At 44.8% G+C, this 18288-nt stretch overlaps 1 protein-coding gene across 1 annotated transcript in view; it reads left to right on the forward strand.

Annotated features, from left to right (window-relative positions):
- Positions 1 to 18288, forward strand: part of osbp2a (oxysterol binding protein 2a) — a gene marked incomplete at its 5' end in the record, with an annotated part of 99446 nt that overhangs the window by 68285 nt on the left and 12873 nt on the right. The window contains 2 exons of the mRNA XM_084324923.1: positions 433 to 550; positions 6113 to 6182. Of these exons, the coding sequence (XP_084181049.1) occupies positions 433 to 550; positions 6113 to 6182 (188 nt within the window). The remainder of the gene's footprint in view (positions 1 to 432; positions 551 to 6112; positions 6183 to 18288) is intronic.

Genomic DNA, 18288 nt, shown 5'->3' on the forward strand with positions numbered 1-18288 from the left:
ACTGACATGGTGACAGTATCCTCTGTAACATTTATGTGTAACGACTGACATGTTGACAGTAGCCTCTGTAACATTTATGTGTAACGACTGACATGTTGACAGTAGCCTCTGTAACATTTATGTGTAACGACTGACATGTTGACAGTAGCCTCTGTAACATTTATGTGTAACGACTGACATGGTGACAGTATCCTCTGTAACATTTATGTGTAACGACTGACATGTTGACAGTAGTCTCTGTAACATTTATGTGTAACGACTGACATGTTGACAGTAGCCTCTGTAACATTTATGTGTAACGACTGACATGTTGACAGTAGCCTCTGTAACATTAATGTGTAACGACTGACATGTTGACAGTAGCCTCTGTAACATTAATGTGTAACGACTGACATGTTGACAGTAGCCATGTTGAACCCTGTGTTGGTCCAGACGGAGTGCAGAGCAGCCCAGAGGGAGATGCCAGCGATGAGGACGCCGAGTTCTTTGATGCCATGGAGGATTCTCCTGCTTTTATAACCGTCACAGCCAGCAACCACAGCCAGCACAAGTAACACCACACCACTAACAACCACAGCCAGCACAAGTAACACCACACCACTAACAACCACAGCCAGTAGTAACACCACACCACTAACAACCACAGCCAGTAGTAACACCACACCACTAACAACCACAGCCAGTAGTAACACCAAACTACTAACAACCACAGCCAGTAGTAACACAACACCACAACCACAGCCAGTAGTAACACCACACCACTAACAACCACAGCCAGTAGTAACACAACACCACTAACAACCACAGCCAGTAGTAACACCACACCACTAACAACCACAGCCAGTAGTAACACAACACCACTAACAACCACAGCCAGTAGTAACAGCACACCACTAACAACCACAGCCAGTAGTAACACAACACCACAAACAACCACAGCCAGTAGTAACACCACACCACAACCACAGCCAGTAGTAACACCACACCACAACCACAGCCGGTAGTAACACCACACCACTAACAACCACAGCCAGTAGTAACACCACACCACAACCACAGCCGGTAGTAACACCACACCACTAACAACCACAGCCAGTAGTAACACCACACCACAACCACAGCCGGTAGTAACACAACACCACTAACAACCACAGCCAGTAGTAACACCACACCACTAACAACCACAGCCAGTAGTAACACAACACCACTAACAACCACAGCCAGTAGTAACACCACACCACTAACAACTAGGGATGTCCCGATCCGATCACGTGATCGGGATCGGGGCCGATCACGTGATTTTCCGAAGATCGGGATCGGCAAAAAAAAAAAAAAAAAAAAATTTTTTTTTTTTTTTTTTTTATAACTTTTTTTTTTTATTCAACAAACATGACCATGTTCACGTCTTAAACTCATACTGAGGCCTTAGTTTTGGTTTTAAATTGCATATCATCATTCATTTATTTATTGTCACAGAGCAGAAGAATTTTGCCAAAACAAACCAATAGTATCCAGCTGCAGAACGGCAGACCAGCCACAATCTCAGACCCAAATAATTTTTTTTTATCCCAATTTCTCACATTACATTCACCCTGAATGTTGACGTTATCCAGGTGAAAAGTTAACTTCATAAATCATTTGATGTATAATTAAATCAAAGGAAATGCGTTTGGGTCTGAGAGTGTGGCTGGTCTGCTGTTCTGCAGCTGGATACTATTGGTTTGTTTTGGCAAAATTCTTCTGCTCTGTGTGACAATAAATAAATGAATGATGATATGCAATTTAAAACCAAAACTAAGGCCTCAGTATGAGTTTAAGACGTGAACATTGTCATGTTTGTTGAATAAAAAAAGAAAAAAAAAAAAAAATTATCGGATCGGGAAATATCGGTATCGGTAGATACTCAAAATCACATGATCGGGATCGGATCGGGAGCAAAAAAACGTGATCGGGACATCCCTACTAACAACCACAGCCAGTAGTAACACCACACCACTAACAACCACAGCCAGTAGTAACACCACACCACTAACAACCACAGCCAGTAGATAGACCAGCCGACCAGCAAGACCAGCCGCATTTCATTGTATACCTGTATGCCGTGACAATTAAAACTCTTGACTTGACTTGACTTGACTTGACTAGATAGATATTTTATTGTCATTGTTGGTACAAACGAAATTTAGTTAGGAACATCACCACTGGCATACAAACATAAAATATAGCATGTGCAAAATAATAATGTCAATAATAATAGTAATATAATAATAAAGTATCAATGTCCCAATGTCCTCAATAATAATAACATACCATCATTGTCCCAAGTGCATTTAGTGCTAGTGCAAATAAATAAATATTTCAGTGACAGTCCAGTGAGTTAATGGAAGGGGGGGGGGGGGGCGTTGACTTGCAATGGATGAAATAGTGTATAGTGCAGCAATGCAAGTCCGGTGTACAGTTATTGTTGTAATGTAGAAGTGGGAGTTATGTCACCGGGGGTTGGGGACGGGGTGTGCGGGAGGGGTGGGATGCGGGGGGGGCAAGTTGATGTTGATCGTTGAGCAGCCTGACAGCCCGTGGATAGAGGCTGTTGGTCAGTCTGCTAGTTCCGGACTGGATGGATCTATACCTTCGACCAGAGGGCAGCAGTTGAAAAAGATGGTGTGCTGGGTGGTACTGGTCCTGTAAGATGTTATTTACACGACGTAGGCAGCGGGAGGTGAAGACTGTGGAGATATCTGGGAGGCTAGCTCCAGTGATCCTCCTTGCAGCCTTGACCACTCTGTGGAGGGCCTCCTTCTCTGCCCTGGTGCAGCTGGAAAACCACACCAGTAGTCCGTACGTGAGTACACTCTCTACTGCACAGTGGTAGAAGTTGGCCATCAGTCCCTGTGGGAGTTTAGCCCATTTAAGCTTCCTCAGGTAGAAGAGGCGCTGCTGTGCTTTCCCCACAGCAGAGGCAATGCTGATCCCCCAGGACAGGTCATCAGACATCGTCACGCCCAGAAACTTAAATTTTGAAACCCTCTCCACCTCCTCATTTCTAATGAGGAGTGGAGAGTGGCTGAGGTCACCAGTCCTGCGGAAATCGATGATCATATCCTTGGACTTCGTGGGGTTGAGAGCAAGGTTATGACCATCGCACCACTCCACTAGTCGCTCAACCTCCCTCCTGTATGAGGTCTCATAATTTCCTCTGATGAGGCCAAGTACTGTTGTGTCATCTGCAAATTTGACTATGAGGTTAGATGGAGAGGAGGAACAGCAGTCGTGTGTGAAAAGTGTATAGAGAAGTGGGCTGAGTACACACCCCTGAGGGGCCCCGGTGCTAATGGGCAGGGTGGGGGATGTGTGCTTGCCAATCCTGACATGTTGTGTGCGATTTGTAAGAAAGTCCAAGATCCAATTGCATAGTGTGGTGTTCAGTCCGAGTTTATGTAGTTTACTGTGAAGCTTGTTGGGTAGAATAGTGTTGAAGGCTGAACTAAAGTCAACAAAAAGGAGTCTACCATATGTGTGCCTGTGCTCTAGATGTTCCAGCAGAGTGTGCAGTACATTGGCAATAGCATCCTCTGTTGACCTGTTCTTCCGGTAGGCAAACTGGTTGTGGTCTAATGATGGCGGTATGGAGGCTTTTATGTGTTTCATGACCAGTCTCTCAAAGCATTTTGCGACGATGGGGGTGAGTGCCACAGGTCTGTAGTCGTTCAAGCCTGTGACTTTAGGTTTCTTTGGAACCGGGACTATTGTTGCTGCCTTAAGACATGCGGGAACCCAGGATGAGCCCAGAGACAGGTTGAAGATGGTGGTGAGAACTGGGGTTAGTTCAGCCGCACAGTCCTTGAGCACCCGTCCCAGGACTCCATCAGGCCCCGCCGCCTTCCTTGTGTTGATGTTTCGTAGACTGAGGCGGCGGTTACACCTTTCGTATCATCTTCGTATTGTTTTCATATGCGTTTCGCCGTGACGTCGTGCGCCTCGAGTCACACTTTCGTTTTTTTTTCCTTTTTGTCACCCGAGCACACTGATGTAGTACACTGCCAAAGCAGTAGGTGGCAGTAGGTGGCAAACATGAAGGCAATTTCAACCAATCAGAACGAATGTGCCAATACACTTCCTGGAAGCTCCAGCAAAGAATGTCAATAAGGCAGGCGCCTATGCCGCGCCACCATCTTGCCTATTTACTCAATGCAGCAATTATTTTTCAGCAAAGCCTAATAAAAGTGCAATAAACAAAACGGATACATTCACTGTGTGTTCTGCCTGTCATTTGTTGATGAAACAAAACTAACATCAACACAAGTGACCACCAAGAGCGGATAGTTTAGTCTAAAAAACGATCGGTAGCATTGTTAGCTGCATGCTAACGTCAATGGAGTATGCCATTATAACAATATAGCATTGTGGCTAGAAGCTAACGTTAGCTCACGCTACTTAGCCAGCACCAAAACTGATGATATCGTGAGCTATCAGTAGTTAGATAACATTAGAGACAACGCTGTGTGTATTAAACAAAGGTGAATAGATGACTGGGCCATTTTGTTTAATGCTTGTTATGTTGAAAGATGAGCTCTGAGCTAACAGGGTCTGGTAGCTACGGTAGGTAGCTAACGTTAGCCAGCTGCTCATGCAATCGGTAATGCTAGCAGAATGAATGGATGTAAACTTTATTTAACATATTGCATATGGGTACAATACAATACGACTCAATACAAACAATTGTTAAGGGAATGCAGACTGTTGTAGCTTGGACTGGGGTCCTTATAACAATAACTTGACAACACATGGTAGCTGAAGCTATTTGGGACACGGAGCTATGTCCCAAACACACACACTGTTGTCACCGGAAGGGCACGCAGATGGTATCTACTGCGCATGGGCGTTTTCGCAACAACGGCTCCGTGCTGACTACACGCTGTTGTCGATTCGTTTTTTTTGCGTATCTCCAAACGCAAACACAATTTTGCGTTTCAGCCGTATCCACAAAAAAACGCCAAAAAACGCATTTCTGTGTAATAGGGACATCAAACGTCGTCAAAAACGTATAAAAACGCCAGGAATACACTAGTCTAACCATGGCCTGAGTCTAACCTCATGAGTGCTCAGGACTATGGTGGAGTCGTCAGATGGGAGAGGGGGCAACACCGGGTCCTTGTTGTCCCTGTCAAAATGTGCATAAAAGGTGTTTAACTCCTCCGCTAGGGGGGCGCTGCCGTTGACAGGGGGGGATGTTCTTCCCTTGTAGTCCGATATAGCCCTGACACCCTCCCATACCTGCCGGGGTAGTAGTAACACAACACCACTAACAACCACAGCCAGTAGTAACACCACACCACTAACAACCACAGCCAGTAGTAACACAACACCACAACCACAGCCAGTAGTAACACCACAACCACAGCCAGTAGTAACACCACACCACACCACACCACTAACAACCACAGCCAGTAGTAACACCACACCACAACCACAGCCAGTAGTAACACCACACCACAACCACAGCCAGTAGTAACACCACACCACAACCACAGCCAGTAGTAACACCACACGACAACCACAGCCAGTAGTAACACCACACCACTAACAACCACAGCCAGTAGTAACACCACACCACTAACAACCACAGCCAGTAGTAACACCAAACTGCTAATTGCCAGAATTAAATTCCTTTAAATGGGAATACCACCCATTTTAAGAATCCACATATTCTTCCTGTGTCAGTTCAGTCAGTTTTTGTGAACACGCACCACTCTCTCCTAAAGCTAACATCAGAGAGAGAGCCCTCCAATCAGTGATGTCACTCAGATATAAAATGTTGGGCTGCTCCATAGACAATGAATGGGGCTCTGACTTTAATACCATAAAATTTTTGTGTGAGCTCTTCACACAAATGCGGTTTATATTCTTGTATTGCTAAAAGGTCTGGAGTAGAACAGAATTTAAATCACATTTGGCTGTAAGAGCTCACACAAACATGTTATGGCCTCATGAAGTCAGATAGGTGATACTTAAAAACAATCTACACTGTTGTACTGTACTGTAGGTGTCGTCTTGTAATCAGGGTCGTCTTACATTCTGGTCAATATGGTACTTTTCTGTTTCTGTGTTTCAGACGCTCAGGTAGCAACCAGAGTATGATGAGCGCAGGAATACCTAGTGAATACCTAGGAATACACGAGAACGTAAGTCTGTCTGTCTGTCTGTCTGTCTGTCTGTCTGTCTGTCTGTCTGTCTGTCTGTCTGTCTGTCTGTCTGTCTGTCTGTCTGTCTGTCTGTCTGTCTGTCTATATATATATATTAGTGCTGTCAATCGCTTAAAATATTTAATCTGGGGGGTGGCTAAGTGGCGCAGTGGGCAAGGCGCTCGCCACTAATGCAGGAAATGCTGGGTTCGAGCCCAGCTCTCGGCGTTGCTTCCGGCTTGGCTGGTCGTTCATACTAATACAATTGGCAGTATTAGGGGGTGGGAAAGCCGGTGGGTGGGGATCGGACGTTGTGGACAGCGACTCCTACAGGTCGGTTGGTGCGCCTGTACAGCAGAATCAGGAAGTATCGGGGGCAGTGTGAGCCTCCCACGCGTTACTCCTCGCCAGTGAGAGATCGCGCTGTACAGGTGAAAAGATGCGACGGCTGCCTCCTCGTGTACCGGAGGGGACACGTGATGTAGGCTTCGTCCACATTGCAGCCGACCAGTGGGAGGCATGGTCTAGCAACGTTCGAGACAGGGGAGGGGAGAATTGGATAATACGAAAATTGGGATGGGAGAAAAATAGAAGAATGGGGAGAAAAAGTAGATTTTTTTTAAAAATCTGATTAATCGCATGATTGTCCATAGTTAACTTGTGATTAATCACAAATTAATCGCATTTAAAAAAAAAAAAATTATTATCTACCTTAAACGGATATTTTTCAAGTTCCAAGTTTTAATACTCTTATCAACATGAGAGTCAACAAATGCTTGCTTTATGCAGCCATTTAACACAAAAGGATAACCCTCATGCATTGCAAATTTGCATCAAATTCAAAACAGAGTGATGCACAAAATAACTTAAAAGAAAATAATAATTTAAAACAATGAATAAAGTGTGCATGAAATAATAGGGGAAAGAAAATGTTAGGAACTTGTTACATTCACCCACACAAGGGCTGAGTACTCACACACTCTCTCTCTCTCTCTCTCTCTCTCTCTCTCTCTCTCTCTCTCTCTCTCTCTCTCTCTCTCTCTCTCTCTCTCTCTCTCTCTCTCTCTCTCTCTCTCACACACAGACCAGGCTGCAGAAACAAATTAGTGGGGGGGCATAAAATGTTCTCGCGGGGGCACAATGGTTTTTCAACAAAGGTTCCCTTTTATACGTTTCAGCTGGGACAGCGGCGCTGTGGCTTGCTTGGCGCTGCCCACGGTGCTGAACTAAACAGCAGAGAGGCAATTGAAAAATCTTTCACTTATACAAAAACAGACTGAACGGATATATATAACAGACCTGCTGGGGCAGCGGACTGAGAGCAGGTGACACAAACAGGCTGGATAAGATGGTCAGGAAGGCCAGTAGCGTGGTTGGGGTGGAGCTGGACTCTAGCGAGGGTGGCGGAGAGGAGGAACCTTGCTAAGCTCTAGGCCAGGGGTAGGCAACCCTAGGCACGCGTGCCTGCATAGGCACGCGGGGGCATTTGCATAGGCACAGGGGGCAGCAGTAAAAAAAAAAAAAAAAAAATTTTTTTTTTTTTTTTTTTTTGCTTTGAAATATTATAGTGAAATATTTTGCACTGTTGTCGCATTTATCTTGTTGAAATCCTCCCACAGGTTATTTTTACTACCACATATTTAATTGAGACCCTTTATTTGTTTATTATTTCAATTTAGCTGGAAATACATTGCTACATCATTCAGTAACATTTGCAGAGCCTTATAACAAAAACATTATTACGGTCACCATTGTGACCAGTGGGATTAATCAACACATTTTATTATTTATTTTTCTATTTCATTGAACATTGCACATGTTAAACGCAATTTTTTTTACTCAAAATGTGAGTATTACCAAGTCAACTTGTGTTCTTAAAACAATGACAATAAACATAGTTTTATTAGGTTGAAATAATGTGGTTGTGTACTTATTTTTCTGTTAACTTATTATGGATTGAAAACTGAAAACCATAATGCACAGTAACTGAACTCAACATTTTTAAGTTCTGGTAACTTATTATTATTTTTTTTACAGTGTAGTCTTGCGATCAATCAAAACTTATTTACACGATATACCTCACATTCACCCTCCATTCACATCCTGGTGTTCTCCTGGTGTTCTTCATTAGGCCTGTAGGTGGAGCTATGACAGCACACGTACAGTACACACACCGATGGTGTGTGATGTGTCCAAAAATGAATGGGCAAATGTGAGTGAAATGGTCGCACTGTATGCAGCTGTTTGTCTGCATTGAACCCCCCCCCCCCAACTCAGATTTAGGGTTGATACAACCATCATAATAATATTGTTAATAATAACAATAATGATGTAATAATGTAAAAATGATCATTAAAAAATACCTGATTATGAGAAAAAAAAATTACGATGCATGGAATATTGTTGAGGCACACTAGTTACAACTATATTTCAAACAGGCACTCCATGTCAAAAAGGTTGTTGACCCCTGCTCTAGGCCATCAGGGAAAACCCCTCCCACCCACTATACACAGACTTGGCTGACAGTCGGAGCAGCTGTATTTATTTACTGTATATTTTATTCTATTTTTATTCTATTTCATTTTATTCTATTCTTAGGCCATTTGTTTTGTTATTCTTATTCGTGACTTGTTCTGTCTAAATGTTTAATGTTGAGTGATTTGCAGTGTCAAATTTCCCTCAGGATAATACATTTCTATTCTATTCTATATCTTTGAAAAGTCTCCATTTATTCAACACTTCTGAATTCACTGACAAACTGAACTGAACTGACAAAAATAAGGTGCATAAAAAAGCAAACAAAATAAATTCCTCCACAGGCTACTCACCATCATTAGTAGAGCGGCAAGCGGCGTTTTGGGGACAGAGTGAAATCTTCTTAAAACACTGTCCCTCCACTCATTCCTGAACTTTTTTGTTAAGTTCTTCTCAAATGCCAACTGAATTAAATTGGCCATGCGTCGATGAAGCATACTAAGGCGATGTTCTGTAAAGACGTTCTTGAGGGTAGAAAACGAATTCTCACAGAGTGCCGTGCTAGCTTCAGTAGTGTTGTTGTTGACATCAGTGCCCACTAGGGCTGTCCCCGACTAAGGATTTGGATAGTCGACTTTGATTGGCCGAAATGAGCCGATAGTCTTTTTTTTTTATTGCCATGGCGGGCACAGCTGACTCAGCTGGCCCGGACCCCTAATGCCCGCCCATGCCGCCGGGTCTGCTCACACACACTCTCCCAGCTCTCTTTCTCTCTTGCACCTTCCTCATATCTCTCACCCCCCCTCTCTCTCACACACACACACGCACGTACGTACGTACGCACGCACGCACGCACGCACGCACGCACGCACGCACGCACGCACGCACGCACGCACACACACACACTTTGAGTCAGAAACAAACATAGTATCAATGAGAGTATCAATAATACACAATATATATATTAGTGCTGCTCTCAGGCGATTAAATTTTTTTATCTAATTAATTACAGGATTTGTAATTAATTAATCGCATTTTAATCGCATAACCATTTTAGGCCTGATATTCTATATTCTTTTTTTTTTATCCACTTTTTCTCCCCATTTTCTATTTTTCTCCCATCCCAATTTCATATTATCCAATTCTTCCCTCCCCTGTCTTGAACGTTGCCGGACTATGCCTCCCACTGGTCGGTTGTCGTGAGGACAGAAGCCTTGCATCACATGTCCCCTCCGGTACATGAGGAGGCAGCCTGTCGCATCTTTTCACCGCAGCAGCTCGAACTCTCAGTGGCGAGGAGTAACGCGTGGGAGGCTCACGCTGCCCCCGCTACTTTCTGCTTCCGCCGCACCGGCGTCACCAAACCGACCTGTAGGAGTCGCTGTCCACAACGTCCAATCCCCACCCACCGGCTTTCCCACCCTTTAACACTTGCCAATTGTGTTAGTATGAACGACCAGCCAGCCGGTAGCAACGCCGAGAGCTGGGCTCGAACCCAGCGTCTCCTGCGTTAGTGGCGAGCGCCTTGCCCACTGCGCCAATCAGCCACCCTGATATTCTATATTCTATAATCATATTTCAAATGGCATGTGTCCGGATGGCAGAATTCAGTACTGTATCTACAAAACCTTCTGTTTAATCATCTTCCATTTATTCATTTGCTTAGATTTTTCAGGTCTGGTCAATTTTAGCATGGTGTTTATTCACAGTCAAAGATAAATTTTTTTTTATTGATATTCTCATTTGGTTCATTACAATTTACTCAAGCCTAGTAACAGACACAGTATTTCTGACACTGGGAATACATTCAACAGTCATACAGTCAAATCAAATCAAATCAAATCAAATTTATTTATAGGGCCCGACAACACACGTTAATGTCCCCATGGGCCGTACAGGTCTTCTTTAAACAAGTCAAGAAGAAAACATAACAATAAGTCAAGAACAGAACAAGAACACCATAAGGTCCAAACATTTTTAGATGAATGCAAATAAATGAAAGAATGCAAGCACTCCCAGACATACCCCACGCGAAGGTAAGGAAAAACTCACTAAAACCTAACAATAGGGAAAAAAGCTCCACAGGCAGTGTGGAGGAGAGAAACCTTAGAAGGGCCATTCAAGGGGGGATCTCCCTTCTTAGATGTTGGTGATAGTAGTGTTGCAGACGGACAGTTGGTAAGCATGCACTCATGTGTGTAGTGAAACACAGATGAGTGCATGCAATAGCAACTGAACATTTTGAAAGATTAAAGATAGAGCTAATAGCGATAGCAACTGAACATTTTGAAAGATTAAAGATAGAGCTGATAGCGGATCTATTTGAGGCACAGGGGCGGCGCAAAGAGGGTCACGTCCTCCCCGTCTTAGTCACGGGACATTCAACACTCCGGTCATTGCTCAGGGACAGCCGGAGACAGGGAGATAGGGGGCGGCGCAGAGAGGGTCGCGAACTCCCCGACATCATCGCGGGACATCCGGCACTCCGGTCACCACTACGAGACCTCCGGAGACAGGGGGCACGCAGAGGGGGTCGCAACCTCCCGGCCTTCATCACGGGACGTCCAACACTCCGGTCAACACTCCAGGACAGCAAGTCATAGGGGGATCCATAGATCCATAGATCCATAGATGTCCCTAGAATCAGATACCAAGAACATGCAAATGGACCATATTAAAAAAAAGTCTGTAAATGTGTATTCTACGTTCTTATGGAATGAATGAGATTTAAAAATATTTAAATAAAAATAATTTAGTAAATTTTCATAACGCGATAATTTGCTGTGTAATTAATTAATCAAATCAAATCAAATCAAATTTATTTATAGGGCCCGACAACACACGTTAATGTCCCCATGGGCCGTACAGGTCTTCTTTAAACAAGTCAAGAAGACAACATAACAATAAGTCAAGAACAGAACAAGAATACCATAGGGTCCAAACATTTTTTAGATGAATGCAAATAAATGAAAGAATGCAAGCACTCCCAGACATACCCCACGCGAAGGTAAGGAAAAACTCACTAAAACCTAACAATAGGGAAAAAAGCTCCACAGGCAATGTGGAGGAGAGAAACCTTAGAAGGGCCGTTCAAGGGGGGATCTCCCTTCTTAGATGTCGGTGATAGTAGTGTTGCAGACGGACAGTTGGTAAGCATGCACTCATGTGTGTGGTGAAACACAGATGAGTGCATGCAATAGCAACTGTACATTTTGAAAAATTAAAGATAGAGTTGATAGCGGATCTATTTGAAGCACAGGGGCGGCGCAAGAGGGTCACGTCCTCCCCGTCTTAGTCACGGGACATTCAACACTCCGGTCGTTGCTCAGGGACAGCCGGAGACAGGGGGAAGGGGGGGTGGCACAGAGAGGGTCGCGAACTCCCCGACATCATCGCGGGACATCCGGCACTCCGGTCACCACTACGAAACCTCCGAAGACAGGGGGGCACGCAGAGGGGGTCGCAATCTCCCGGCCTTCGTCACGGGACGTCCAACACTCCGGTCAACACTCCAGGACAGCAAGTCATAGGAAGACAGGGAGACGGGACAGGCGTTAGACAGCTCATGAGATTGTAGTAGGCGGACATAGCAATAGATACAAGTGGTAGGCATATATGTGAATGGAGTAGATATATGAAGTAAGCGTATTATGTGAATAGAATAGAAGTACTTAACCCAGCAATGAAACCGCGTTGACTGTTAATCTGTTAACAGTCTGTTAATCAGTTGACAGGACCACGGACAGACGGCGGTGAATAACTGATCCAATGCCTCGGAGGTGCATGTAGAGCAGTCACTACAAGCTTGGCCAAGACCCCGAGGCATCCATCACCTTGGTCAGCGCCAGGAGACGGGTACTCAGAGAGAAGGGGGAGGGAGAGGGGGGGGGGGGAGAGGGGGGGGGGGGGGAAGAGTTAGAGAGTTCCCATGTTTGTGGTGCTGCAAAGGAGCAGACATGTAGTACCCTGTAGTGCCATGTAGTACCCCGTAGTGCCATGTAGTACCCTATAGTACCCCATAGTGCCATGTAGTACCCCGTAGTATCCTGTGGTACCCTGTAGTGCCATGTAGTACCCTGTGGTGCCATGTAGTACCCTGTAGTGCCATGTAGAGCTGTGTAAGCCATGTAGTACCCTGTAATGCCATGCAGTACCAAGTAGTACTCTGTGGTACCATGTAGTACCCTGTACCCTAACTAAACTACCCTATAGTAAACTACCCAGTGGTACCATGTAGTACCCTGTACCATAACTAAACTACACAGATTAATCTAAAGGTCAGTCCCCGACCAGGTGAGATCAAGGTAGGTTGAAGGAGAGAGAGAAAAGATGAGTCTTAAGCAGGGATTTAAAAGCTTCGACAGAGCAGGCGCCCCTGATGACGGCAGGTAATTTGTTCCACAGGTAGGGAGCGCGGTAGACAAAGGCTCTGTGGCCGGCGGATTTCTTTTTAACCCTAGGGGTCGATAGAAGCCCCGCATTTTGTGAGCGCAGAGCACGAGCGGGCGAGTATCGGGAGATGAGATCAGATAGATAGAGCGGTGCAAGCCCATTTAAAATTTTGTAGGTGAGGAGTAGCACTTTAAAGTCAGAGCGGGCTTGGATAGGAAGCCAATGTAGGGCGGACAAAACTGGTGTGATGTGATCAAATTTTCTAGTTCTAGTTAGTATCCGTGCAGCCGCATTTTGCACGAGTTGAAGATTTTTGATGCTTGAATTAGGTAAGCCTGAAAAAAGTGCATTACAGTAGTCCAGACGTGATGAGACAAAAGCATGAATCAGGGTTTCAGCATCAGCCAGAGTTAAAATGGGGCGTATTTTTGCGATATTACGAAGATGGAAGAATGCAATTTTGGTGACGTTTTTTATATGTGCATTAAATGAGAGGGAGGAATCAAAAATGACTCCGAGGTTTTTTATGGTGGAGCTCTGGGATACATGACAGGTATCAAAGTTGAGGGAGATGTCCTGAAACAGGCCTCTGTGGTTTGGGGGGCCAACAATTAACATCTCAGTTTTATCTGCATTAAGGAGTAGAAAGTTTTGCGACATCCATTTTTTGACGGCAAGCAAGCAGGCCTCAAGGTTTTGTAGTTGGGAGGAATCATTTGGCTTAATAGGTATATATAATTGGGTGTCATCAGCGTAAAAATGAAAGTTTATGCCAAATTTGCGTATGATATCGCCGAGGGGTAGCATGTAAATCGAAAATAGCAAAGGGCCCAGGACAGAGCCTTGTGGGACACCACATTGCACTGGGAGGGTCTCAGATGTTAAATCATTATAGACCACGCAGTGTGTTCTATCAGTTAAATAGGATTTAAACCAAGCTAGTGCGAGACCCCGAATGCCAACATGGTTCTCAAGCCGACCTAGAAGAATCGAGTGATCGATAGTGTCAAAGGCTGCACTGAGATCAAGTAATAAGAGCACAGAGGTGAGGTTTGAGTCAAGAGAGAGCAGTAAGTCATTTGTGACTTTGGTAACCGCCGTTTCGGTGGAGTGTAAGGCTCTAAAGCCAGATTGAAATGATTCATTAAGATTATTGTTTGATAAATGGTCAGTAAGTTGCGTTGCGACGATCCGTTCTAACACTTTGGATAGGAATGGGAGATTGGAGATAGGTCTGTAATTTTTCAAGATTAGAGGGTCGAGGTTCGGTTTTTTAAGTAATGGTTTAATGACGGCTGATTTAAAGGCCAGGGGCACCACGCCAGTAGACAAAGAGGTGTTGAAGATATTGAGTAGGGCAGGGCCTAGAGTTGGGAAGAGTTTTTTGATGAGAGTTGCTGGGAGAGGGTCAAACAGACAGGTTGAAGGTTTAGCCGCGCCAACCAGTTTAGAGAGGGCACTAAGTGAGACGTTTTCAAGGCAGCATAGCGTATGACTGGAATCAAAGTCAGGGGGAATGCCCGTCAAAGGTTGGGAGGGACTCTGATTGTTGAGTAAAGCAACAATTTCATCTCTAATGAGGTCAATTTTCTTGGTAAAAAATGTCATGAATTCGTTAGCCGAGAACGCATGGTTTAGGGCACTTGGTTGTTTCTGCGTAAGTTTTGCAACTGTGTCAAACAGAAACTTTGAGTTGTTTTTGTTTTCATTTATGAGCCTGGAAAAATAAGAGGTTTTGGCAAGTGAGAGTGCCTTTTTGTAGTTACGTAAACTATCATTCCAGGCGAGGCGGAATACTTCGAGTTTGGTCGAACGCCATTTATGTTCAAGTTTGCGACAAGCCTTTTTAAAGGAGCGCGTTTCCTCCGTAAACCAGGGAGTTAGTTTTTGCGGAGCACGTTTAATTTTAGGTTTAAGGGGAGCGACAATGTCGAGGGTGCTACGAAGGGCGGCATTAAGTTTGTCTGTAAAGAGATCAAGGGGGCCAGAGTAAGAGAGGAAGGGAGAGAGGGTGTCTGGTAGGCAGTTAACTAGAATTGGGACAGTTGAGGCGTTAATACGACGGCTCATGTAGGATTCTACACTGTCTGGGCGAGAAACCGTCAGATCAATTTGAAATTTGATGAGGTAGTGGTCTGAGAGAGCAGGAACATAGGGGGAGACGGTCAAATTTGACACAGTGAGACCGCGGGCTAGGACTAGGTCAAGGGTGTTCCCACCACTGTGAGTGGGTTGGTCAACGATTTGAATGAGACCGACAGAGTCAATGATGTCGGTAAAAGCCTTATTTAGGGGATCTAGAGTTTTATTGGAATGAATGTTAAAATCACCAACAATTAAAATGTTATCTGAGCGCATAACAAGCTCAGAGATGAAAGTTGAAAATTCATCTAGGAAGAGGGTGTAAGGGCCTGGGGGGCGGTATAGGACAGCCATTACAAAGGATGCAGTGGAGGAAGGAATCAGACCGCCACACTTTCTGTTGGGTGGAGAGGGATGCAACAGGAGCACCTCAAACGAGGAAAACTTACAGTTTGCGTCGGATGTAAAGTTGTGCTTAGAGTCATAAATTAGAGCAACTCCGCCTCCTTTCTTGGAGGTGCGTGCGATGTGGGAGCTACTAAAATTAGGGGGTGAGGCCTCGTTTAAGGGCAGAAAATCATTAGGTTTAAGCCATGTCTCAGTGAGGCCAAATAGGTCGAGACTATGGTCTGTTATCAGTTCATTTACCAAAAGAGCTTTGGTTGGCAGAGAGCGGATGTTGATAAGGCCAACCTTCACACTCTCTGTATACTTAGCAGCGCGGTTTTCAGCCATGCGGGTAGGTTTAATCGCAATTAAGTTGGCATGGTTTATCGCACAAGGACGAGCTGGGTAAAGCGGAGCGTAACGGGATATTCTAGTTTTGATTGGGTATACAGGTTTAGGGGTAGAGATAGAAAGAGAGGAGTGGGGAGCCTGGTGGAGGAGGGACCGAGCAAGAAAGGTATAAGGATTGGCAGGGTCCATCAGTTTAGCATGACTAGCAGGCTCGCTAAGAGCCTGCACCCTGGCATGCTTGTGGGGTGGCTGTCAGCCCGAAGCTATAATCTTGTCTATATTGCGAGATAAGAGAGAGGCGCCTTGCATGTTAGGATGCACGCCGTCCTTTCTCAGCAAGCCAGGGTGCCCCCAGAAAGAGGACCAATTATCCACGAACCCTAAGCCCTGTTCTTTACAGTATTTTTCCAGCCATCGGTGTAGAGAAGCTGTCCTACTCACGAACTCATCATCATGCCGGTTTACAGGCAGGGGGCCAGAGAAGATTACTCGATGCCGACTCATCTTTCTGGCGAGGTCAGAAAGCCTAACTATGTTGATCTTTGTGACCTCAGAGACTTTCATCCTACAGTCATTATTTCCGACGTGTATAACAATATGGTCGAATTTATCTTCAGTGGGTGTGATACGTGGGTTACCTTTTGCCTTGACTATGCTATTCGCCAGAAATCTCAGGTTGGCTTCAATGTCGGTAGCTCTGGCTCCCCCATAACATTTGATCTCGGCTGGCTTGTCTAGCAAAATATGCCGGGTGATGGAGTCGCCAATCACAAGGACGGAACGACGGGGTTGCAGTGGAACCGGCTGCGTACTGGGACCGGAACCCGCAACACGTGTAAAATCATGTTGCGGAGCAGGTGCTGTTGAGGCCGAGGCCGGGCGGTTACACTGCCGCTTCGTAGTGGGCGCAAAGGCCTTGTCCTGAGCACTATGTCTGGGACTCTCCAGACGAGAAGACCCCGCTAGAGGCTCCTCAGAAAAGCCTGCAGTGTCCAAGACGTCTAAAGCTGACTGTTTTCCTGACTCAAGTTCAAGGACACGACTCTCTAACAGAGTTAACCTTTCTAGGAGAGAGGGACAGACAGGACAGACAGAACACATAGCCATGCTTACACCAGGTAGAGCAGGAACAAATAAAGATACGAAGTACTATGGATCAACTGCTAAAGGCTATGTGTATGAAGCCGATTGAAGGTTTAGCTAATGAGCTAAAACCAGTGGGTCGAGTAAGTTGACAAGCTAACAAGGCAAGACCAGAAAATGCAGGTACAAAGGAGTGGCCTGCTAGAGGAGGGCAGGTGAGGGGCAGTAGATACTCTAGTGCACTCGGTTGCCTCCTCGGATAACTCCAGCAGGAAAACTCCAAGTCTTTGTCTGTCTTAGTCGGTCGCCGGCGCTCTGCTGGCGCTTCGATAGACTACACTTAAATCCCTATTGGCTGATTGGACTAATTACCACAGGCTGCTCAAGTCAAACCCAATGGGGTTGCACAGAGCCTGATTGATTAACAACAAACAATTATCAAAATATACAATGGATTGACTACTAACTTACATTACTCAGCAAGAACACAGTGAAGTCAGCTCAGGTTTTAGAGAAATGTGTGCACAGGCAAATGTATTTAAACAAGCTTTGCCTCTGACTGATTGGACTAATTACCACAGGCTGCTCAAGTCAAACCCAATGGGGTTGCACAGAGCCTGATTGATTAACAACAAACAATTATCAAAATATACAATGGATTGACTACTAACTTACATTACTCAGCAAGAACACAGTGAAGTCAGCTCAGGTTTTAGAGAAATGTGTGCACAGGCAAATGTATTTAAACAAGCTTTGCCTCTGACTGATTGGACTAATTACCACAGGCTGCTCAAGTCAAACCCAATGGGGTTGCACAGAGCCTGATTGATTAACAACAAACAATTATCAAAATATACAATGGATTGACTACTAACTTACATTACTCAGCAAGAACACAGTGAAGTCAGCTCAGGTTTTAGAGAAATGTGTGCACAGGCAAATGTATTTAAACAAGCTTTGCCTCTGACTGATTGGACTAATTACCACAGGCTGCTCAAGTCAAACCCAATGGGGTTGCACAGAGCCTGATTGATTAACAACAAACAATTATCAAAATATACAATGGATTGACTACTAACTTACATTACTCAGCAAGAACACAGTGAAGTCAGCTCAGGTTTTAGAGAAATGTGTGCACAGGCAAATGTATTTAAACAAGCTTTGCCTCTGACTGATTGGACTAATTACCACAGGCTGCTCAAGTCAAACCCAATGGGGTTGCACAGAGCCTGATTGATTAACAACAAACAATTATCAAAATATACAATGGATTGACTACTAACTTACATTACTCAGCAAGAACACAGTGAAGTCAGCTCAGGTTTTAGAGAAATGT

The sequence above is a fragment of the Notolepis coatsorum genome, assembly GCF_963971535.1.
Source record: "Notolepis coatsorum genome assembly, chromosome: 11".
Classification (NCBI taxonomy): domain Eukaryota; kingdom Metazoa; phylum Chordata; class Actinopteri; order Aulopiformes; family Paralepididae; genus Notolepis; species Notolepis coatsorum.